The sequence below is a fragment of the Mobula birostris genome, chromosome 6 (assembly GCF_030028105.1).
Source record: "Mobula birostris isolate sMobBir1 chromosome 6, sMobBir1.hap1, whole genome shotgun sequence".
Taxonomy (NCBI): domain Eukaryota; kingdom Metazoa; phylum Chordata; class Chondrichthyes; order Myliobatiformes; family Myliobatidae; genus Mobula; species Mobula birostris.
The window spans coordinates 87,017,000-87,042,957 of record NC_092375.1 but is presented as its reverse complement, the minus strand read 5'-3'; the positions used below and the strand labels follow the sequence as shown (position 1 = coordinate 87,042,957).

The 25,958-nt window shown below is 42.5% G+C and overlaps 1 protein-coding gene across 1 annotated transcript in view; it reads right to left on the bottom strand.

Annotated features, from left to right (window-relative positions):
* cpb2 (carboxypeptidase B2 (plasma)) overlaps positions 1-25,441 on the bottom strand; it is a 44,287-nt gene extending 18,846 nt beyond the window's left edge. The window contains exons 1-4 of the mRNA XM_072262340.1: positions 25,412-25,441; positions 25,046-25,121; positions 7,365-7,489; positions 1,819-1,930 (exon numbers count right to left, since the gene is read on the bottom strand). Coding sequence (XP_072118441.1) covers positions 1,819-1,930; positions 7,365-7,465 — 213 coding nt within the window. The 5' untranslated portion in view covers positions 7,466-7,489; positions 25,046-25,121; positions 25,412-25,441. The remainder of the gene's footprint in view (positions 1-1,818; positions 1,931-7,364; positions 7,490-25,045; positions 25,122-25,411) is intronic.
* Positions 25,442-25,958: the final 517 nt, after the last annotated feature.

Genomic DNA, 25,958 nt, shown 5'->3' with positions numbered 1-25,958 from the left:
GCTACCCTTTAGCTGGCTTTTATCATTTTGAAATTGTGTTTATTACATCAATTGTTGACCTCCTAAGTTCAAGGGAATATAATTTTAGTTGAATCCTTTTTGCCATTATAGGGAATTTGTTCTGTATTATTGCGGCCCCCAACTCCCCAGCACCAAAAACTGAACATAGTAATTCAGTTGCAATTTGATTAATCAGAATCAGGTTAAATATAACTGCCATACGTTGTGAAATTTGTTGACTTTGCGACAGCAATACATGACAATAGAGGGAAAAAACTGGGAATTACAGTAAATATATGTTTTAAATAGTTCAATTAAATAAGTAGTGCAAAAATAGAAATAAAAAGTAGTGAGGTAATATTCATGGATTTAATGTCCATTTGGAAATCGATGGCAGAGGGGAAAAGGCTGTTCCTGAATCATTGAGTGTGTGCCTTCAGGCTTCTGGAGCTCCTCCCTGATGGTAGCAATGAGAAAATTGCTACCAGGACCTGGGTGATGGGGGCCCTTCATGATGGACGCTGCCTTTTTCAGGCATCACCTCCTGCCTTTTATATTCAAACCTCTGAGATCTACTTTCAGTTTACTTTTCATCGTTCTCCCAGGTTTTAATGATCTGCACAAGTACCAATATTCCTTATTCCTTCTGCTTCTTGCTCCTTTACCGCTGGTCTGTCTCAGATCCATACCCTGGATTTGTATCTTTGCCTAGTCCTGTAGGCTGTCTGAGCACTTTGTAAATTCATGTTCCTATCCATCCAGCTTATTATGGTTCTTAATTTGGTACAAATTTGAAATTTGCAAAACAAAATCTATTTGTTACACTAATCAGTCATCAGTATTTCTAAATCTGTCTCCTCCTCCTCAATCATAAATTTAGCTCTTATGGTTCCTTGTAATTTTCTGCATTTTTATAAAGTGCCTTCTTAAAGCATACAGAGATGGATTATCTATGGATCATTCTCTACCTGTTAAACTGGTGGCCTCAGGAATCTCGGCTAGATTAGTCAGATGTCACCCTACCTTCACAGCCCTGTGCTGATTCTTCGATCATCTTATCCCTGGTGATATGCGTCATCTGATGATAGATTCCAGTAATATCCTCATAACTGCCCTCACAATGACATGTTTGTAATTAATCAGAAACAAGGAGAAAGACTGCAGATGCAGAAATCCAGAGTGACACACACAACATGCTGGAGGAACTCAGCAGGTCAGGCAGCACTATGGAAATGAAGAAGCAGTTGACGTTCTGGGGCCGAGATCCTTCTTGTTTATAGAACATAGAATAGTACAGCACAGTACAGGCCCTTCGGCCCACATTCTCGTGCTGACCCTCAAACCCTGCCTCCCATATAACCCCCCACCTTATTATATTTGTAGTTACTCTTTTTATCCCCCCTCCTTTCCTTTCTAAAAGACGGAGGTATATTTTTTTATTTCACATTTCAATGCAAAATTCCTAATTCCAATGAGCTTTGGAATATTTGGTGGCACAACAGTGTATTGATTAGCACAATGCCTTACAGTACCAGTTCAATCCCCACCACTGTCTGTCAGCAGTTTTTATGTTCTCACCAAGAACATAAGAAATCGGCGATCGCTGGGCAGCGTGGCTCAAAGGGCAGGATCTGAATCTCAATAAATAAATAAATATCGTCCTCCCATTTCCTCCTGCACCCTGGGATGTAGGCCACTAGGAAATGAAAATTAACTGCTCTAAATACCCATTGTTTTATAAAAAGTTAATACTTTTTATCTCCCATAACCAATTTCTTATTCAAGAGTTTGAAATAAGAGAATTAAAAAAGTTCTTACCTCTTGCAATGAATGATACCTTTCGTAGTAAGAACTGGAGGCACGGGGATGAGAAACCTGATCGGAGGGTTTTTGATTTCTTATGAGCTGCTCAACATCCTCGATCATTACTCTGAAAATGATACACATTTGAGCGTTGTGTGTCATCACTGATTAACTGCATTCCAACACCTCGCACCCATTCTTCAGCAACACTATTGCTGTGCACAAAGAGAACAGCCTGACCCCCACCACCATCACCAGACTACTCTGAAGTTACAGCTCAGAGTTGTCCACGTTTATACAGTTCTCAATCTTTATGCAACTTCTAATTCCACCACTTGTATGTGTAACTATCATATAATATGTCATAATACTACATTATATTACACACAATACTTACATATGATAAATATGGCATAATACATATTTCAGTTGTTGATAGTTAACTCTCCCTGTTAAAGGCCAATAATACTTCAGCATTCATAAAATAACTGTCCAGTAGCCATAGAATCCTTTGTTTGCATCTTTACCTTGTCTTGGTATGCTTGGTGATTGGTTTCCAGGCTTGAAAAGAAAAGGCTTATCCTTTGGATTGGGACTACAGAGCATCGTGGGAGCTGAATTGTGAAGGAAGGCAGTTTTTTTTAAAACTTCTTCGAGTGCAGGAAGGGCGAGACTGCGCAGGCGCGTGACGTCAGAAGGACCGCGCGGAGAGTTTAAAAAGGAGACCACCCTATACAGCGGGCAGCTGTCGGATCGGGCAGCGGAGTGAGCAGTAGCAGAGTGTAGGGCTTTGGCTTCAACGGGCTTCAGCAGTAAACGGGAAGAGGCTAGAGCGAAGCACCAACTCTTTTTTCTCTCCCCCCCCCACCCCTTTCGCGAATCGGCCCGGACAGACAGGAACAGCAGGGCTCTCACAGCTAACGGTTTAAAAAGTTTGTCTGTTTGGCGAAGTAAGTGGGTGAGTAGACTTATTTTTCCTGTTTCATTCGTGTAGAATTAGATAGCATGCCTGCAGGGTTAGTGCTTTGTTCAGGGTGTCAGATGTGGGGATCCTGGGAGACTTCCAGCCTCCCTGATGGCTACATCTGCGCCAGGTGCATCGAGATGCAGCACCTCAGAGACCGTGTTAGGGATCTGGAGCTGCAGCTTGATGACCTACTGCTTATCAGGGAAAGTGAAGAGGTGATAGACAGGAGCTATAGGGAGGTAGTCATCCCTAGGCTACAGGAGTCAGTAGTCATCCCTAGGTTACAGGAGTCAGAACACTGGGTCACTGTCAAGAGAGGGAAGGGAAATGCCCGGATAGTGGAGAGCACCCCTGTGGCTGTCCCCCTCAGCAACAAATATCTTGTTCTGGATGCTGTTGAGGGGGATGACCTGACAGGGGATGCCCACGGTGACCGGGTCTCTGGCACTGAGCCTGGCGCTGTTGTGCAGAAGAGAAGGAGGGAGAAGAGAAATGCGGTAGTCGTGGGGGATTCCATAGTCAGGGGAACAGACAGGAGATTCTGTGAGCCTGACAGAGATACCCACATGGTGTGTTGCCTCCCAGGTGCCAGGGTACGGGATGTCTCGGATCGGGTCCTGAATATTCTAAAGGGGGAGGGTGAGCAGCCAGTTGTCTTGGTACATGTTGGTACCAATGACATAGATAGGACAAAGGAGGAGGTCCTGAAGAGAGATTTCCAGGAGTTAGGAAGGAAGCTGAGAAGCAGGACCTCCAGGGTAGTAACCTCGGGATTGCTACCTGTGCCACGTGCTAGCGAGGGCAAGAGTCGTCGGATCAGGCAGATGAATGCCTGGCTGAGAGACTGGTGTAGGGGGCAGGGCTTCAGATTCTTGGATAATTGGGATCTCTTCTGGGGGAAGTATGACCTGTTCAAAAAGAACAGGTTACACCTGAACCTGAAGGGGACCAATATCCTGGCGGGAAAGTTTAATAGAGCTGTTAGGGAGGGTTTAAACTAATTTGGCAGGGGGATGGGAACCGGAATGATAGAGCAGAGGAAGGGGATAACAGAAATAAATCTAAGATAGTGAGCAGTAAAGATGTCAGGAAAGACAGGCAGGTGATGGGCCAAATGTGTAGCCATTGGGATGAGTTGAAGTGCAATAAAGTTGCAGTGAAATCAAAGCAAAAAGTATCAAATACTGATCTTAAGGTGTTGTACTTAAATGCACGCAGCATAAGGAATAAGGTGGATGATCTTGTTGTACAGCTACAGATCGGCAGGTATGATATTGTGGCCATCACTGAGACCTGGCTAAAGGATGCATGTCTCTGGGAGCTGAACGTCCAAGGATACATGGTGTATCGGAAGGATAGGAAGGTAGGCAGAGGGGAAGGTGTGGCTTTATTGGTAAGAAATGATACTAAATCATTAGAAAGAGGTGATATAGGATCGGAAGGTGCAGAATCTTTATGGGTTGAGCTAAGGAATAGCAGGGGTAAAAAGACCCTGATGGCAGTTATTTATAGGCCTCCAAACAGCTGCAGGGATGTGGACTACAAATTACAACTGGAAATAGAAAAGGCTTGTCAGAAGGGCAGTGTTATGATAATTGTGGGGGATTTTAACATGCGAGTAGATTGGAAAAATCAGGTCGGCACTGGATCTCAAGAGAGAGAATTTGTAGAATGTCTGCGAGATGGCTTTTTAGAACAGCTTGTTGTTGAGCCCACTAGGGGATCGGCTGTACTGGATTGGGTATTGTGTAATGAACCGGAGGTGATTGGAGAGATTGAGGTGAAGGAACCCTTAGGAGACAGTGATCAGAACATGATTGAGTTCACTGTGAAATTAGAAAAAGAGAAGCCGAAATCTGATGTGTCGGTGTTTCAGTGGAGTAAAGGAAATTACAGTGGCATGAGAGAGGAACTGGCCAAAGTTGACTGGAAAGGGACACTGGCGGGAAAGACGGCAGAGCAGCAGTGGCTGGAGTTTATGCGAAAAATGAGGAATGTGCAAGACAGATATATTCCAAAAAAGAAGAAATTTTCGAGTGGGAAAAGGATGCAACCGTGGTTGACAAGAGAAGTCAAAGCCAAAGTTAAAGCAAAGGAGAGGGCATACAAGGAAGCAAAAATTAGTGGGAAGACAGAGGATTGGGAAGTTTTTAAAACCTTACAAAAGGAAACCAAGAAGGTCATTAAGTGAGAAAAGATTAACTATGAAAGGAAACTAGCAAATAATATCAAAGAGGATACTAAAAGCTTTTTCAAGTATATAAAGAGTAAAAGACAGGTGAGAGTAGATATAGGACCGATAGAAAATGATACTGGAGAAATTGTAATGGGAGATGAGGAGATGGCAGAGGAACTGAACAAGTATTTTGCATCAGTCTTCACTGAGGAAGATAGCAGGATACTGGACACTCAAGGGTGGCAGGGAAGAGAAGTGTGCGCAGTCACAATTACGACTGAGAAAGTACTCAGGAAGCTGAATAGGCTAAAGGTCGATAAATCTCCTGGACCAGATGGAATGCACCCTCGTGTTCTGAAGGAAGTAGCTGTGGAGATTGCGGAGGCATTAGCGATGATCTTTCAAAAGTCGATAGATTCTGGCATGGTTCCGGAAGATTGGAAGATTGCAAATGTCACTCCGCTATTTAAGAAGGGGGCAAGGAAGCAAAAAGGAGATTATAGACCTGTTAGCTTGACATCGGTGGTTGGGAAGTTGTTGGAGTTGATTGTCAAGGATTAGGTTACAGGGTACCTGGAGGCAATGACAAGATAGGCAGAACTCAGCATGGATTCCTTAAAGGAAAATCCTGCCTGACAAACCTATTACAATTTTTTGAGGAAATTACCAGTAGGCTAGACAAGGGAGATGCAGTGGATGTTGTATATTTGGATTTTCAGAAGGCGTTTGACAAGGTGCCACACATGAGGCTACTTAACAAGATAAGAGCCCATGGAATTACGGGAAAGTTACATACGTGGATAGAGTGTTGGCTGATTGGCAGGAAACAGAGAGTGGGAATAAAGGGATCCTATTCTGGTTGGCTGCCGGTTACCAGTGGTGTTCCACAGAGATCAGTATTGGGGCCGCTTCTTTTTACATTGTACATCAACGATTTGGATTATGGAATAGATGGCTTTGTGGCTAAGATTTCTGACGATACGAAGATAGGTGGAGGGGCCAGTAGTGCTGAGGAAACGGAGAGTCTGCAGAGAGACTTGGATAGATTGGAAGAATGGGCAGAGAAGTGGCAAATGAAGTACAATGTTGGAAAGTGTATGGTTATGCACTTTGGCAGAAAAAATAAACGGGCAGACTATTATTTAAATGGGGAAAGAATTCAAAGTTCTGAGATGCAACGGGACTTGAGAGTCCTCGTACAGGATTCCTTTAAAGTTAACCTCCAGGTTGAGTCAGTAGTGAAGAAGGCGAATGCAATGTTGGCATTCATTTCTAGAGGAATAGAGTATAGGAGCAGGGATGTGATGTTGAGGCTGTATAAGGCGCTGGTGAGACCTCACTTGGAGTACTGTGGGCAGTTTTGGTCTCTTTATTTAAGAAGGGATGTGCTGACGTTGGAGAGGGTACAGAGAAGATTCACGAGGATGATTCCGGGAGTGAGAGGGTTAACATATGAGGAACGCTTGTCCGCTCTTGGACTGTATTCCTTGGAGTTTAGAAGAATGCGGGGAGACCTCTTAGAAACATTTTGAATGTTAAAAGGCATGGACAGAGTGGATGTGGCAAAGTTGTTTCCCATGATGGGGGAGTCTAGTACGAGAGGGCATGACTTCAGGATTGAAGGGTGCCCTTTCAGAACAGAAATGCGAAGAAATTTTTTTAGTCAGAGGGTGGTGGATCTATGGAATTTGTTGCCACGGGCAGCAGTGGAGGCCAAGTCATTGGGCGTATTTAAGGCAGAGATTGATAGGTATCTGAGTAGCCAGGGCATCAAAGGTTATGGTGAGAAGGCGGGGCAGTGGGACTAAATAGGATAAAATGGATCAGCTCATGATAAAATGGCGGAGCAGACTCGATGGGCCGAATGGCCTACTTCTGCTCCTTTGTCTTATGGTCTTATGGTCTCATGGCTCTACGAAGGAGAGTCAAGCTCTCAAAGCTTTTGTTCAGCTTGAGACTTTACAGTGTCTGCACTCTGTTCTTCCTGCACCCCATATTAACCCTGCCTTGCTGCAACTCCCACAGCGGACAAGCGGACTACCTGGACGGTAAATAATTAGTCAAGTGAAATTAGTTTGGAAACTAGCAGGGGGAAAATATCAAGTTCAAGCGATCAGCATTGCTGTTAAAGCTCCCCCCATTGACTAGTTGGTAAGGGCGGTGTCACTAGGAGTGCTACAACTGCAACACTTTGAGTCAGGGAGAGGAGAACACCTAGGTTTCCCACCCGGACTGGTTTGCAGTCAGCCCCACTGAAAGCTGTACGTGAGTTGATGGTTGGTGAGCTAGGAAAGCAGCCTTGCTTGCCAGCTCCAGGTATAAGGCTCACATAAGGGGAGTTGCACTATATCAGAGGGCTTTGCAACAGATTCTTATCTGAGACACCTGCATTATTAGCTTAAGAAACGTCTGCAATACCTGTACGTGATGTTTCCTGTAGCCATTTGAGATCTCACCTCTTCAATATCAGTGGCATTGATGTAAATGTGAATTTCTTGGTTGATCCCAATAGCATCCATTGAGATTGGTTGGAACAAAACTGTCTGCAGAGAACATCCATATTCAAACATATCAAAGCCATCCTTGGCTCAAGACATTGTTTATAGCTGTGCAAATTAACATAAATCTCCATCTGTCAGAACAGAAATCCAGCTAACGTCTGATTAACAACTGGGTTTTGTTTTGATCAGATGGGTAATATAGTATAGTTGATGTTGATATGGATATTCGCCAGCTACCTTTGGAAGTATCCCAAATTATACTTATTAGGGAAAATGAAGCCCACTGAATAGAAGCCCGGTAACACAGTTGAGGAAGGGACAAGAGACATGGTTAAGGTGAATGAATGTCAGTTGTATTGATTGGAATGATTTTTACTTCAGCAGTGTATTATGATGGTTTCTGAAGTATATTAATGACTTGCACTTGTAGAGATCTGCAGATGACAACTCTACATTAGGAAGGTCTTAATAAACTGCGTGGAGATATGCACAGGCTGGTGGAATGGGCAAACACTTCACATTTTAAATTCAAAGTTCAAAGTGATTCAATTATCAAAGTACATATATGTCACTATATACAAGCCTGAGATTCATTTTCTTGTGGGCATACACAGCAGATCCATAGAACACTATAACGGGGTCAATGAAAGATCAACCAAAGTGCAGAGACAACAAAGTGTGCAAATATAAATAAACAGCAATAAATAAAGAGATAATGAGTCCTTAAAATGAGATCTTTGGTTGTAGGAGCATCTCAGCAATGGGACAAGTGAGTATAGCCATCCCCTGTTTTTCAAAAGCCTGATGGTTGAGGGTAGTAATTGTTCTTGAACCTAGTGGTGCGAGTCCTGAGGCTCTTGTACCTTCTGTCTGATGGCAGCAGTGAGAAGAGAGCATGACAGGAAAGACTGACATGCTGACCTCATAGCTCTGGTGAGCCACATTCAATCCTGAACAGCTGAGTGACATTTGGACATTTTCTCTGTGCCCTGGTTCCTTCCGCAATTGAAAGATGAGTGTCTAGTGAGCTGAATTGCCCAATGTAAAGTGCGTCTTGGGTGCTGGGGTGGAGATATGTCTTTACCAAAGGAGGTGTAAGGCACTCCTTCCCTCTGCCTGCCTGCAGGTCACCCTTGGGCAAAGTGTAGCACCTGCTTAGTCCCCCGATCATGGTCATGTGAAGCCCTTGGAGCAGGAGGTGGATGGTTGTACGAGCAGCTGGTTATGTTACCACTGATGCCAGGCAGACAATCTCTGAAGAGTATTGATAATGGCTGGGGTCACCCATCTTGTAAAGACACTGCCCAAAGGTGGCAATGGCAAACAATTCTGTAGAATTTGCCAAGAGCAAACATGGTCACAGACCATGCAAGACACAGAAGATGCTGGAGGAACTCAGCAGGCTATTCAGCATCTATGGAAAAGAGTACAGTCAACGTTTTGGGCCGAGACCCTTCATCAGGACTGGAGATAAAAAGAGTTAGAAGGAAGAAACCCAAGGTGATAGGTAAAACTGAGAGGGGGCGGGGTGAAGTAAAGAGCTGGGAAGTTGATTGGTGAAAGAGATACAGGGCTGGAGAAGGTGGAATCTGATAGGAGAGGACAGAAGGCCGTGAAAGAAAGAACAGGGGAGGAGCACCAGAGGGAGGCGATGGCAGGCAGGGAGATAAGATGAGAGAGGGGAAAGGGAATGAGGAATGGTGCAGCGCCGGAAGTTCGAGAAAGCAATTTTCATGCCATCAGGTTGGAGGCTACCCAGATGAAATATAAGGTGTTGTTCCTCCAACCTCAGTGTGGCCTCTTCGTGACAGTAGAGGAAGCCATAGATTGACATATCAGAATGGGAATAGGAAGTGAAATTAAAATGGGTGGCCAATGGGAGATCCTGCTTTTTCTGGCAGACAGAGCGTAGGTGTTTGGCAAAGCGGTCTCCCAATCTGCGTTGGGACTCACCAATATACAAGAGGCCACACCGGGAGTATATGGATATAGTATATGACCTCAACAGACTCACAGGTGAAGTGTCACCTCACCTGGAAGGACTGTTTTGGCCCTGAATGGTGTAGGAGCGGGTGTAGCCCATGTTCCGCTTGCAAGGATAAGTGCCAGGAGGGAAATAAATGGAGAGGGCGAGTGGATAAAGGAGTCACGTAGGGAGCCATCCTTGTGAAAAACAGAAAGTTGGTGGGGGGAAGGGAAAGATGTGTTTGGTGGTGGGATCCTGTTGGAGATGGTGAAGGTATGGTCCAGGTCACTCCCCCTCTTTTCCTACACTACATCGACTGCGTTGGTGCTGCTTCCTGCAGCCATGCAATGCATGTTGACTTCATCAACTTTGCCTCCAACTTCCACCCTGCCGTCGAATTGACCTGTTCCATTTCCGACACCTCCCTCCCCTTTCTCAATCTCTGTCTCTATCTCTGGAGACAGCTTATCCACCAATGCCTATTACAAACCCACGGACTCTCACAGCTACCTCGACTCCACCTTGTCCCACCCTACTACTTGTAAAAACACCATCCCTTTTTCTGAGTTCCTCCATCTCCACCGCATCTGTTCTCAGGATGAGGCTGTTCATTCTAGGATGAAGGAGGCGTCCTCCTTTTTCAAAGAAAGTGGCTTTCCTTCCTCCACCATCAACGCTACCCTCAACTGCATCTCTTCTACTTCACATACGTCTACTTTCACCCCATCCTCCCGCCGCTCCATCAGGGATAGGGTTCCTCTTGTCCTCGCCTACCACCTCACCAGCCTCCGCATCCCAGCACGTAATTCTCTGAAACTTCCGCCACCTCCAATGGGATCCCACCCCCAAACTTTCTGCTTTCCACAGGGGTCGCTCACTATGTGCCTCCCTTGTCCATTCGTCCCTCCCCACTGATCTCCCTCCTGGCACTTAACCTTTTAAGCAGAACGAGAGGTACATCTGCACCTCCACCTCCTCCCTCACTACCATCCAGTGTCCTAAATAGTCCTTCCAGGTGAGGCAACACTTCACCTGTGAGTCTGTTGGGGTCATCTGCTGTATCCAGTGCTCCCAGTGTGGCCTCCTGTCTATTGGTGAGACTCGATGTAGATTGGGAGACTGCTTCACCGAGCACCTGTCCTGCTGAAGAGTCTTGGCATTGACTGTACTCTTTTCCATAGAAGCTGCCTGGTCTACTCTGTTCCTCCAGCATTTTGTGTGTGTTGCTTGGATTTCCAGCATCTGCAGATTTTCTCTTGTTTGTGAATGAATGAGAGACGAAAGCAAAACTAGCTTCAGTTGTTATGACTGCAGAACTTAATGTCAGTGGGCTGGTTGGCCATGATTTAAATGCCGTTACCTAATTGCTCCTTATATTTGACACAGGAGGATGAGAGTTTGCGATTTGCTCCATGGTGGCTCCTGGTGTTGTGTGCTTTCAATAAGGGAGCAATATCACAGCAGTTCCGAGTCCTAAATGAATGTGAATGGAAAACCTCACTGGAGTTTGTGCAATGTTACAATGAGCAAGTTGGCTTTTAGATTTTGTCAATATTGGTGGCACAGAAGTTAAATTACAGGACCAGTAGTCCAGAGGCATAAAATGACGATCCAGAGATCCTAGATCAACCATCACTATAGTAGATGTGAAATTTAAGTTCAGGTTAATAACGTGCAATGGAAAGGACAGTAATTAATGGTGGAAGGGTGTTATCTGGCTGGAGTCTGTCATCATTGGTGTTCCACAGGGATCCGATGCTTGGGCCCTTGTTGTTTGTGATGCATATAAATGACTTGGATGAAGATGTTCTAGGATCATGAGAGGTTGTGTGTAATGTGCTCTCCCAGAAGTTTGAAACTGCTCAGTTTTTACCACTGTGCTACCAATGTAAAGAAGGTTGCGAGAGCGAATGTGAAGTCAATAATAATCTCCTTTGTCTTGTTGGCATTGAGGAAGAGATTATTTGCCTGGAACCAGGCTTCAGACTCTGCCATCTCCCCTCTGTAGGCTATCTCATCGATGTTGGTGATGAGCCCCACTCTTGTCGTGTCGTCAGCGAACTTGACAATGTGATTGCTCGGTTATTTGGTCATGCAGCCAAGTGGGAGAAGAGCGTACAATAATTGGCTCAGCATGTAGCTGGGGGTGGGGGGAGCGGTTGCTCCTGTGAGGATGATGCAGAGGAAGGAGCAGTTGTGCATCCTGATTGTTAGGAAGTCCAACACCCATTTGCACAGTGGTGTATTTAGACAGAGGAGTCGGAGTTTGCTCACCAAGGTTTGTGGGACAATATTATTGAATACCGAACGGAAATCCAGAAACAACATTCTGACATAAGTGTCCTTGCTTTCTAGGTATGTCAGGGCCAGATGCATGACAGATGCTAAGGTATTTGTCATAGAGCAGCTCTGTTGGTAGGCATCTTGGTGAATGTCCAATGTGGCAGAAATGGAGTTTTTGATAGTAACTCTCAGATATTTGTGAGGAAGACATTGCGAGGTTGTTGTTTAGTTCTGAAGGTGCAGTGTTCTTTGGTAGAAGGATGATGGTAGCTGATTTGAAGCCTGTGGGGACGGCAGCCTGGATGAGTGAAGTGTTGAAGACATCCGTGAAGATGTCAGTGAGCACACTCCCCGAGTACTCAGCCTGGGATACTGTCTGGCCAGTGAGCACACTCCCCGAGTACTCAGCCTGGGATACTGTCTGGCCAGTGAGCACACTCCCCGAGTACTCAGCCTGGGATACTGTCTGGCCAGTGAGCACACTCCCCGAGTACTCAGCCTGAGATACTGTCTGGCCAGTGAGCACACTCTCCGAGTACTCAGCCTGGGATACTGTCTGGCCTGTGAGCACACTCTCCGAGTACTCAGCCTGGGATACTGTCTGGCCAGTGAGCACACTCCCCGAGTACTCAGCCTGGGATACTGTCTGGCCAGTGAGCACACTCCCCGAGTACTCAGCCTGGGATACTGTCTGGCCAGTGAGCACACTCCCCGAGTACTCAGCCTGGGATACTGTCTGGCCAGTGAGCACACTCCCCGAGTACTCAGCCTGAGATACTGTCTGGCCAGTGAGCACACTCTCCGAGTACTCAGCCTGGGATACTGTCTGGCCTGTGAGCACACTCTCCGAGTACTCAGCCTGGGATACTGTCTGGCCAGTGAGCACACTCCCCGAGTACTCAGCCTGGGATACTGTCTGGCCAGTGAGCACACTCCCCGAGTACTCAGCCTGGGATACTGTCTGGCCTGGCCACCTTACAGGGTTGGGGGGGAGTGGGCACTAAATATAGCATTTTATGGTGGTGCGGGTTCTGCATTGCCGGTGAGGCAGATAGTGAGGGACCTAATATGATGGGTGAATCTATGGTTTGTACTTGACTCTTGAAGCAGCTGGATCTACCTATGACAGCACTGGTAAAGGTGACCACTGCACAATTCTTTCAGAGACAACATCCCACTTTCACACTGAGGACATCCTCCATGGTATTGTGTGGTACTGCAATGATGGTAAATGGGAGAGATCTGGCAAGACTGGGCAATCATGGGGTGGTGTGAACACCACTACAATCTGTATGTTTATAGCCTGGCACATCTATCTCTCTGCCCAGGTTCAGAGAGAAAAGCAGAACAGTACATTGGTAGCTGCAGATGGCTTACCTGGCATGGCGTTTGGATATGGCCCAAGTGTGGATTGAGAGACATTGAAGTAGGTTTATAGTTCACAGACTTTTAACGTGACCAAAGTTAGAGGGAAAAGAAAACAATAAACACTAGGCCAAGCAGGGCCGTTAACTAAAACTCTCAAATGGAAAACGAAGCCAGCACTGCGGCTGAAAGGAATAACTAAATATGAAACAAATACCACTAATCTTCAGAGTCAGTTGATTCAACAATTCAATTTCTCAGGCAAGGCCGAATGCAAGCAGGCAGCGAAATGTTGCTGTGCTTTACTCAAGTCTTGACAAGCACTATGGTGAAAAGAATGGAGTTAAATACCATCGCAATGAAATAATAGTTAGCTGATACGTGTATATTTGCGAGTACAATTGGTGTATCGGCAGCGTTGCCAAATATGAGGCTGTGACATTAGCTAAAACTAAGTGGAGCTGTAACACAGGACTTCATCTGTGCTAAATAGCCACAATTAAGCAATCTCACAACCAATGTATCAGATCAGACTCAAATCTTGACTAAATTAAATTCCAGAAGAAACCTCATCCCAACATGACAGGGTTCAGCATGTACACTATATCTGAGAGTTGAGGATGAAGTACTAGCAGTCACTTTCAGCAGGATGTGCCAAGAAAATGATCAGCCACAGCTTCCTCCTGTGTTCCTTCATCATCAAAGAAGACCACTTTCAGCCAACTTAATTCACCCTCATGATATCAAGAAAAGGCTTAAGAGTATTGAATACATTTAGGCAAGCTGCTTCAGTGCCACCAGCTCAACAAGATGTAAAATTGCCTACGTTTGTCCTGCTTACAAACAGCTGGACGAATCAAATTCAGATAATTACCATCAAGTGTGTACTCTCAATTGTAAGTGATGGAAGCCATCATCAGCATTGCTGTCACACAGCTCTGCTCACCAACAGTTTGCACACAGAAACTCAGTCCTTTCCAAAAACACACTGGAGTTGTATTACAGAGGTTAGGTGAGAGTGACTACCCTTGATATCAAGACAGCATTTGACTAAATGTGGAATGAACATTCTTAATGGGCATTAAAGGGGAAACACTTCTAGAACAAAGATCTAGTGCTTTCCTGGCATTTGTGATGAATAAACACTTCTCAGGCTTCCAGTTGGGTGCAGGTAACCCATATATTGCTTTGTGAATCCAGAACTGGCTTGCCCACAGAAGGCAAAGAGTGATTGTAGACCGGTCATATTCTGCATGGAGGTCGGTCACCAGTGGAGTACCTTGGGGATCTGTTCTGGGACCCCTACTCTTCGTGATTTTTATAAGTGACCTGGATGAAGAAGGGGAGGGATGGGTTAGTAAATTTGCTGATGACACAAAGGTTTGGTGTGTTGTGGATAGTGTGGAGGGCTGTCAAAGGTTACAGTGGGACATTGATAGGATGCAAAACTGGGCTGAGAAGTGGCAGACGGAGTTCAAACCAGGTAAGTGTGAAGTGGTTCATTTTGGTAGGTTAAAAATGATGGCAGAATATAGTATTAATGGTAAGACTCTCGGCAGTGTGGAGGATCAGAGGGATCTTGGGGTCTGAGTTCATAGGACACTCAAAGCAGCTGCGCAGGTTGACTCTGTGGTTAAGAAGGTGTACGGTGAATTAGCCTTCATCAATCACGGAATTGTATTTAGGAGCCGAGAGGTAATGTTGCAACTATATAGGACCATGGTCAGACCCCACTTGGAGTACTGTGCTCAGTTCTGGTCACCTCAGTACAGGAAGGATGTGGAAGCCATAGAAAGGGTGCAGAGGAGAATTACAAGGATGTTGCCTGGATTGGGGAGCATGCCTTATGAGAATAGGTTGAGTGAAGTCAGCCTTTTCTCCTTGGAGCGACTGAGGATGAGAGGTGACCTGATAGAGGTGTATAAGATGATGAGAGGCATTGATTGTGTGGATAGTCAGAGGCTTTCTCCCAGGGCTGAAGTGGCTAATCCAAGAGCACACAGGTTTAAGGTGCTGGGGAGTAGGTACAGAGGAGATGTCAGGGGTAAGTTTTTTACTCAGTAAGTGGTAAGTGCGTGGAACGGGCTGCCAGCAACGGTGGTGGAGGCGGATACGATAGGGTCTTTCAAGAAACTTTTAGATAGTTACATGGAGCTTAGTAAAATAGAGGGCTATAGGTAAGCCTAGTAATTTCTAAGGTAGGGACATGTTTGGCAGAACTCTGTGGGCCGAAGGGCCTGTATTGTGCTGCAGGTTTTCTATGTTTCTATGTTTATGTACTCATCTGGAAGCCTGAGAAGAGGTTACTCACTTCTAGAACATTACGCAATGAAGTCATAGTTTTGTTGAAGGTGAATCATCCCTAGTCCAGGACATCGACTCCTCAGGGCAGTATTCTGGGGACAAAATCTTCAGCTGCCTCACCTTTTATAATAAGGTTCTTTAATTATAAGGTCAGAAATGGGGATATTAACGGATGGAAGCAGATCATTTTGCAGCCTGTCAGCCTTGTTTTCGTATAGCAAGACCTAGTCAACACTGGGTCAAGAGGTAAGTATCATGGGGATGACAAATGTACAGACTATCACCAAGTGAGAGTCTAGTCTCTTGCCCCTGACATTCAAAGGCAACCTTGTTGGTTAATCACTCATCTTGAGCTTGCCATTGACAAAAGCTTGGGTAGAGCAATTGTGTGGCTGTGGGTACAGGAGCATTTCAGCTGTCAGATATCTTGCACGAGTGGCTGAGCTCCTCAGTCCAGAAAGTCTTTCCATCGGTTCTTTTATATTTTCATTAATTTGGTTTCTTGATGATGCTCAAAAAATATCTTTTTATTAAAAAGTACCCTTTTTATTCACATTAAAAGGGTTGCTGGGCATGGGTGAGAAAGCACAAGTCAGGGTATTTTTAGCTTGCTTAAGGGGTACAGGGTTTTTTTATAGGATATGATGAATAAGTAGGAATAGATGGGAGGATAAAATGTAGGTTAGGGTATGTGTGTGTATGATTGGGTGAAGGAATTTGCAATGTGAGTCTATTGCACACGCTGGAGCAGAAGGTGGTGGTAATGCACCACTAAACTGGGTGCCAACCGCCGTAAAACAAGAAGAAGAAGAAAAAGATACTCAAAAAGATCAATTCCAACCACAAGGGGTCGGTAACTTTAAATTCCTTGGTGTTAATCTCTCAGAGAACCTGTTCTGAGACCAGAAGGTAAGTGCCATCGCAAAGAGGGCATAACAATGCTTCTGTTGTCTTTGACATTTGTGCAAGTTTGCAATGCCATCTGAAAGTTTTACAAACTTCTATAGAAGTACAGTCAAGAGTATGCTGACTGGTTGCATCACAGCCTAATATGGCAACACCAATGCCCATGAACAGAAAAGCCTACAAAAAGTGTTGGGCACAGCCCTGTCCATACAGGCAAAGATCTCCCCCACCACAGAGCGCTGCTGCAAGAAAGCATCATCAAAGATCCCCAAATAGTAAGAGAACCGAGAAAGCGGGACGGGAGAAGGGCAAGAGGAAAATAGTAAGAGAACCGAGAAAGCGGGACGGGAGAAGGGCAAGAGAAAAATAGTAAGAGAACCGAGAAAGCAGGGGACGGGAGGAGGGTGAGAGAATATCAGGAAGAGACTGTGAGTTTTCTGAAGACAGCCCTCAACCCCTCCAGAAGATCCATAAGGTTTAGCTAACTTTAAAAGTGTTGATAAGATAAACAGAAGCAAAAATAGATGGTGCTATACCTATTTCAAGAAATACTTATTATAATGTGGATTTTATATTACTCAATTTTTTTATTCATACATTCACACCTTTTTCCCCCACTTAAATGAGAATATATATATTGGAGGAATACACATGGAAATATTTTCTGTGTAATGGACATAGACTTGTTCACTTACTTTTATGGGTACTGTAATGGGGGCCCCCAACTCACAGGGAGGAGGGGCTATCCCCCATGGCTAGTTGTTTCCTCTAGCTCAACCCAGGGTCATCTACTAGAGACCTCAGCCTTGGAATCACACCTTCGTTGCCTTTTTTTATTATTCGCATTTCTTGGTTCATATTTGTTCAGGGAGTAGATTGATTAAGTTTTATTCTGCTAATTTCAATGATATATTGACAGATAAATACACATGACTAAGGACAAAGTAAAATTCATTTCTTTTAATATCATTGGGCTGTTAAATCCAATCAAACGCAGTAAAATTCTATCCAAAATGAAGAAAGAACAAGCCCATGTCGTATATTTACAGGAAACTCACTTAGTTGATATTGAGCATGGAAAACTAAAGAGAATGGGCTTCACTAATTTGTTTTTCTCCTCATATAAGTCAAGACATAGGAGAAGAGTTGCCATTCTTATCTCAAGCAAGCTAAATTTTGAAAAAGTATTCAAAATGGGAGATAAGGAAGGAAGATATATTCTGGTAAGGGGGAATATAGATGGAAATTCAGTTACTCTATCGAATATATACACACCCCCAGGAAGTGATATTAGTTTCTTCCAGAAAATTACTAATATTATGCTAATGGAAACAGAAGGTCTCCTGATGTGTGGGGGAGACTTAAATTTGCAATTACAACCAAAGTTAGACTCTTCCAATAGAAAAACCTATGAAACAAAATCCTTACATAAGTGAGTTAATACACTTTTTGAGGATGTTGGTTTAATTGAGATATGGAGGGACCTTTTCCCCGACAGAAGGGATTACACTCATTATTCTGTCCCCCTATTCTGTATATACAAGAATAGACTATTTCATAACATTTGGAAAAGACAAAGACAAAATAAACGCCTGTGGAATTGGGACAATAGATGTAAGTGACCATGCACCTATATATTTATCTGTTGATTTTGATCTACAACCAAAGAATACTATTTGGAAAATAAATTCAAGTCTACTCAATGATCCCCACTTTAAGGAACAAATTAAAAAGAAATTGGTCTTTACTTAGAATTCAATGATAATGGAGAGGTTTCACCTCCCATTCTATGGGATACTCTGAAGGCCTCTTAAGAGGGAAAATTATAGCGATATCTCATATAAGAAAAAAAATAAGGAATAAAACATTAGAGGAATTACAAAATAGACTGAAGGAACTAGAAAAAAACACAAATTGAATTTGGCACAGGATACATTAGAGAATATTAAAAAAATTAGGAATGAAATTAATAGTTTGGCTACGCAAGAAATTAGGAAAAAATTAACGTTTCTGAAACAGAGACGTTATGAAAGTGGATCTAAGTCTATGAAAATACTGGCGTGGAAACTGAAGAAAGAGAAAGCAAAAAGTACAATTCATAGAATTAGGGATCCAAGAACAAAAATGATAAGAAAAAATAAGCTAAGTGAAATTCAAGAAGCTTTTGAAGTGTTTTACTAAACTCTGTACTGTATTCCAAAGTTCCAGGGGGAAGCATAACCCAAATTGACATTTTGCTGAATTCTCTAGAGTTACCCACTTTAAGCGAAGAACAAAATAGAAAGATGACTGCTGACATAACTGAAGCTGAACTAAAAGCTGCAATTAGTAGGCTTAAATTAAGCAAGTCACCAGGATCAGATGGGTATACGGCAGAGTGGTACAATGAATTTAAAAATGAGTTAATTCCTGTCTTACTCCCCACTCTGAACTGGGCTCTAAAAAAGGCACAAATGCCACCCAGCTGGAAGGAAGCGATAATCTCAGCTATACCAGAAGAAGGCAAGGATAAAATGGAATGTGGGTTATTTAGACCAATATCCATTCTTAATGTAGGTTATAGATTATTTACCTCCATCATGGCCAAACGATTAGAAGAGTTTCTACCCATACTGGTACAGAAGGATCAGACAGGTTTTATATAACAATGCCAAACACAAGACAATATACGAAGGACACTTCAGATGTTGGATCATATACAAAAAAAAATAAATCGAAGCAATAGGGATAAGCGTGGATGCTGAAAAGGCATTTGATTCGGTTAATTGGAATTTTCTTTACAGAGTTTTACATAGATTTGGTTTCCATGACACAATTATTAAAACTGTACAGACACTATATGACAACCCTACTGCTAGGATTGAAATCAATGGATATTTATCAAATAGTTTTACCCTAGAAAGGGGCACGAGACAGGGTTGTGCATGGTCACCGCTACTCTCTGCATTATATCTGGAATCATTAGCTCAATACATCAGGCAAAATGAAGATATCAGGGGAATTACTAATAAAGGGACAGAGCATAAATTGGCCTGTTACGTGGATGACATTTTGATCTATCTAGGGCAACCAACATACTCTTTACCTAAATTGATGCAATCCTTTGAACAATATGGCCAATTATCAGGATACAAGATCAACATAGATAAAACCCAATTACTTTCATATAACTATAGCCCACCAAGAGAAATTGAAAGTAGATATCCCTGGGCATGGAAAACAGAGTCTTTCAAATATTTGGGCATCATTATGCCAAAAGATTCGTCAAAATTATCAGAATGCAATTATTAGCCTATATATATACAAAAAGGAAGATATAACAAGATGGAACCTAATTCCTTTTTTTAGTCTCAGTTCAAGGATTGAATCCATTAAAATGAATATATTGCCCAGACTGTTATATCTCTTTCAGACCCTACCAATAGAGATTAAACAGAATCAATTCAATGAAAGGAACAAAATGCTATCAAGATATATATGGCAAGATAAAAGGCCTAGAGTTCATCTCAAAACTTTGCAATTAGCCAAGGAAAAGGGGGGAATGGGGCCTACCTTCTCTTAGAGATTATTATTTTGCAGCACAGTTGAGAACTGTGATATGTTGGTACATCCTATCATATGACGCTCAATGGAAAAACATTGAGGAGGGGATACTTCCCATCCCCATACAGGCAATTTTGGCTGATAACAATCTACAAACGTACATAAATACTATTGATAATCTATGGGTGAAATGGACTCTTAAAATATGAAAAACTATTATAAAAGGGTAAATTGGATTAGTAAGTATGCAGATGATACGAAGATAGGTGGTGTTGTAGATGATGAGGTAGGTTTTCAAAGCTTGCAGAGAGATTTAGGACAGTTAGAAGAGTGGGCTGAAAGATGGCAGATGGAGTTTAATACTGAAAAATGTGAGGTGCTACATTTTGGTAGGACTAATCAAAATAGGACATACATGGTAAATGGTAGGGCATTGAAGAATGCTGTAGAACAGAGGGATCTAGGAATAATGGTGCATTGTTCCCTGAAGGTGGAATCTCATGTGGATAGGATGGTGAAGATAGCTTTTGGTATGCTGGCCTTTATTAATCAGAGCATTGAGTATAGGAATTGGGATGTAAGGCTGAAATTGTACAAGGCATTGGTGAGGCCAAATTTGGAGTATTACGTACAGTTCTGGTCACCGAATTATAGGAAAGATGTCAATAAAGTTGAGAAAGTACAGAGGAGGTTTACTAAAATGTTGCCTGAGTTTCATCTCCTAAGTTACAGAGAAAGGTTGAACAAGTTAGTTCTTTATTCTTTGGAGCGTAGGAGGTTAAGGGGGGACTTGGTAGAGGTGTTTAAAATTACAAGGGGGATTGATAGAGTTGATGTGGATGGGCTTTTTCCATTGAGAGTGGGGAAGTTTAAAACAAGAGGACATGAGTTGAGAGTTAAAGGACAAAAGTTTAGGGGTAACATGAGGGGGAACTTCTTCACTCAGAGAGTGGTAGCTGTGTGGAACGAGCTTCCAGCGGAAGTGGTTGAGGCAGGTTCGATGTTGTCGTCTAACGTTAAATTGGATAGATATATGGACAGGAAAGGAATGGAGGGTTGTGGGCTGAGTGCAGGTCGGTGGGACTAGGAGAGAGTAAGAGTTCGGCATGGACTAGAAAGGCCAAGATGGCCTGTTTCCGTGCTGTAATTGTTATATGATTATATGGTTATGGTTAAAAGAATATAAACTGGAGGGAGATATTGCAATTCTTAAATGGTGTGCATATGACTGGGATTTTACGCCGAATAAACTAGATGCTGCATTTAAGGACTGGACAGCTAAAGGAATAACAGTTCTTTGCAATATAATGAAAGAAGGAACACTGTTCAGTTTTGAAATGCCTAAAAAGAAACATTTATTAGAAAAACAAGACTTATATCGTTATCTACAGATGCGGCAGTATGTTAATAGGAGGGTTAAAAATGTAACCAAGGCAAGTACATGTTTGATAGAGCTACTTAGAAAAGCATATAATTCAGATAACGGTAGTAGAATCATTTCAAGCATGTATAAGGGTTTGTCAAATCTTAAAACGCATTCGACTTCATACATTAAAACAAAATGGGAGAAGGAAGGAGGGATAATTATATCTGAGGAAGAATGGACAATAATATGGAGGTATCAATGGAAGTGTACCAGTTCACAGAAATGGAGGGAGTTTGGGTGGAAAAACTTGATAAGATATTTTATTATACTCTCTCAGAAATCCCATTATGATAGTAACCTCCCTGTTTGCTGGAGAAATTGTGGAAATCAAAATGCAAACCATTATCATATTTTCTGGGATTTCCCTGTTATCAAAGACTATTGGAGTGGGATACACAATGCCCTACAAGACCTTTAAATGTGAAATACCCTTAGAGAGTAAGACCATATATTTTGGGAATGTACCTCAAGAATGGTTGAAAAGAGATAAATATTTAATGAATATACTGTTGGTGGCTGGTAAAAAGACCCTTACCAGGAAATGGTTATCACAGGAGAGCCCAGCTTTAAATGCATGGATGAAAATTACAATGGACATTTACAAAATGGAGAAGATAACAGCATCTGTTAATCATAAGTTGGAACAATTTGATTCATACTGGGAAAAATGGTTTAACTACATAGCACCTCATAGGCCTGATTTTATTCTCAAATCAATGAATAGGTTGTAAAAAAAGATCACTCCCTACTTGTACATAGTTTTCTCCTTTTGCTTGTTCTTTCTTTCCTCTCCTTTCTATAGTGTATAACTCAGATAAATAGTATGTGATTTGTGGCAAATATGATTATATGATATATGTGTACAATATCTGAAATACATCTTGTGGAAATGTTTGTTTGATGATGAGCTTCAATAAAAAATAAATTACAAAAAAAAATCAAAGATCCCCGCCATCCAGGCCATGCTCTGTCCTCGCTGCTGCCATCGGGGTGGGGGTGGGGAAGGTACAGGAGCCTACGGTCCCACACCACCAGGTTGAGGAATAGTTATTACCCTACAATGATCTGGCTCCTGGACCAGTGTGGATATTTCATCCATCTCAAGTCTAAATAGATCCCACAACCTATGTACTCCCTTTCAAGGACTCTACAACTCAGGTTCTCAGTATTATTTATTTCATTTTTATTTGCACAGTTTGTCTTTTGCACATTGGTTGTTTGTCAGTCTTTCAGCGTAGTTTTTCACTGATGCCATTGTATTTCTCTGTTGTACTGCAAACACTTGAAAGAAAATGAATCTGAAGGTTGTATATGGCGATATATATGTACTTTGATAATAAATTTACTTTGAATTTTGAACTTTGAACCAGATTGGGAGTTTGCTGTTAGTCTAATAGTTCAGAGAAAGAAAACAAAAATTGTTAAGAGGAAGGAATGTGTAAAGGAAGGAATTATTTAGTGATTTTCATGTCACTGGTTTGCCTCAAAGTACTTTACAGAAAATTGTATACCTTTTGCTGAGGTACTGTACTTTTGAAGTTGGCTCTTTGTTGTAAAATTCATTCCCAGTTTGCACACAAGATTCCATAAAAAGCAATGGGATGATGACCAGCTAAATTGTTCTTAGTAATCGTAGTTAAGTATATATTGAACAGTTTTTGAAAGCAGAATACACCAGGCCAAAGAGTGGTCCTGTTATTTTGCTCTGGTTACGGTGGATAGATAAGTGCAGAACTGAAACAGAGGCAATTCTGCTGAGCTAGACAGTGGAGAAAACTATCAAAATTAGTTTAAGTGGTCTGAATGATTTTGATTACATGCCCCTAAAGTACATCATGGAATTCTAAAGTAAATTGTGAGATAATTCAAAGTGCTCAATGAAAGGCAAAATCAAAGCACTAACAACCTATTAGAGTCAGAGTCACAGAAAAGTACAGCACAGAAACAGGCCCTTCAGCCCATCTAGTCCATGCTAAACCATTTAAACTGCCTAGTCCCATCGACCTGCATCCAGACCATAGCCCCCACCCCCATATCCCTCCCATCCATGTACCTATCCAAGCTTCACGTAAACATTGAAATCGAGCTCACATGCTTGACTTGGCTGGCAGATTGTTGAACACTCTTATGGCCCTCTGAGTGAAGAAATTTCCCCTCATGTTCCCCTTAAACATTTCACCTTTCACCCTTAGCCCATGTCCTCTAGTTGTAGTCCCACCAATCTCTGTGGAAAAAGCCTGCTTGCATTTACCTTATCTTACCCCTCATAATTTTGTATACCTCTATCAAATCTCCCCTCAGTCTCCTGTGTTCCAAGGAATAAAGTCCCAACCTATTCAAACTTAACTTATAATTCAGGTCCTCGAGACTCGGCAACATCCTTGTAAATTTTCTCTGTACTCTTTCAACCTTATTTACATCTTTTCTGTAGGTAGGTGACCAAAACTGCACACAATACTCCAAATTATGCCTCATTGATTTCTTATACAACTTCAACAAAACATCCTGTATTTAATACTTTGATTTATGAAGGCCAAATTGCAAAGCTTTCTTTACGCTACTATCAACCTGTGCCGCCATTTGCAATGAATTATGGACCTGTACTCTCAGACCCCTTTGTTCTAGCACACTCCTCAGTGCCTTACTGTTCACTGTGCAAGACCTACCCTGGTTGGTTCTACTGAAGTTCAACACTTTGCACTTCTCTGCACTAAATTCCATCTTCCATATTTCAGCTGATTTTTCCAGCTGATCCAGATCCCACTGCAAGTCATGATAGTCTGCCTTGCTGTCCACTACACTCCCAATCTTGGTGTCATCTGTAAATCTGCTGATCCCCATTATCATCCAGATTGTTGATATAAATGACGAACATCAACAGACCCAGCACCGATCCCTGTAGCACTCCACTAGTCACAGGCCTCCAGTCAGAGAGGCAACCATCTACTACCACTCTCCGGTTTCTCCCACAAAGCCAAAGTCTTATCCAATTTACTACCTCACCTTGAATGCTGAGCAACTGAACCTTCTTGACCAACCTCCCATATGGTACTTTGTCAAGTGCCTTGCTAAAATCCATGTAGACAACAGCCACTGCCTTGCCTTCATCCATTTTCCTGGTCACCTCCTCGAAAACTCTATAAAATTGGGTAGACACAACCCACCACACACTAACCCATATTGACTATCTTTAATCAGTCCTGGTCTATCCAAATACTTATGTACCCGGTCCCTTCAAATACCTCCCAATAACTTCCCCACTGCTGATGTCAGACTCAACAGCCTATCATTTCCTGGTTTATGTTTAGGGCCTTTCTTAAACAGTGGAACAACATTGGCTCTCCTTCAATCCTCTGGTACCTCACCTGTCGCTAAGGGTGATTTAAATATCTCTGCTAGGGCCCCTGCAATTTCTGAACTTGCCTCCCACAGGGTCTGAGGGAACATCGTGTCAGGCCCTGGGGATTTATCCAGCCTTATCTGCCTCAGGACAGCAAACACCTCCTCCTCTGTGACCTGTATAGGGTTCATGACCTCGCTCCTACTTCGTATTTACTCTGCGTCCGTCTCCCAAGTAAATACAGATACAGAGGATTCATTTAAGATTTCCCTCGTCTCTTTTGGCTCCACACATAGATTACCATTCTGATCTTCCAGTTGTCCCTTGCAATCCTTTTCTCTTAAAATATCTGTAGAATCCCTTTGGATTCTCCTTCACCTTCTCTGCTCGGACAACCTCATGCCTTCCTTTAGCCCTCCTGATTCATACTGATATGTGTATTAAACCGGTAGACTTCACTTTTACCTGATATTGGTTGTATATTTGTTTGATAACTTGAATCTCTTCATCTGATGTAGGCTTGATATACAAAACTTGGTCTCTAAAAGAAAAAAAATCACAGAATTTAAATATTTCCTGATGATACTTTATGACTCATTTACAAATTAATAGTTTCGCATGCTGATTTCATGGTATTACATTACTGTAAAGATATATTTGATTCCCATTATCAACCTGTGATAATGATTGATGGAACCTTTTGTGAAAGAACAATAAATAAAATTGAGGCCCACCACTCCAGTTTGATTAACTGGGTATTTAATTGATGTCAGATCTGGGAAATAAAGGCAAGTTACGCCAACACAATTTGAAATTGAGATTCCCAGTTACCTTATTGGGGAAGGTGCAACTGTTCCATCAGTAAAGGTACACAACAAACATATAAAAACTAAAGTATAATTTGCCATCTTGGGTTGCACTGGAACTACACAATGCAGGAAGATTTTGTGTCCTGTCACTTAGCCTGGACTATTGACTCGTGGGACTCACAGTATTTGCTCTCTAGTTAAAGTTTATACTGACTGGAATCCTGTTGACCATAACGTTGTGTCATTTATTTTGTCATTCTCGGTGTGGGCTGTCACGGACAGGTTAATTTAGTTTAATTGCTCGCCTTTGCATTGTTTTGTTATTCTCCCCACTCTGATTGTATTTCCCTTGTTATGCTCACCCTGCTGTCCAAATAATTAATGCATACTTCTTTTCTTACTTCCAATTTTTCACATGCCTTTATCTTTCCATGCCACCTCAAATTTTATATAAGTGTCCTTTTTTCTCTCTTGGACTTGTTTGACCATTTTAGATGTTTCCCGCTGTTTAAAATCATGGCCATTATTACTGTCCCTTTTATTTTCCCAAGTACTTTTCTCAGCCCCCC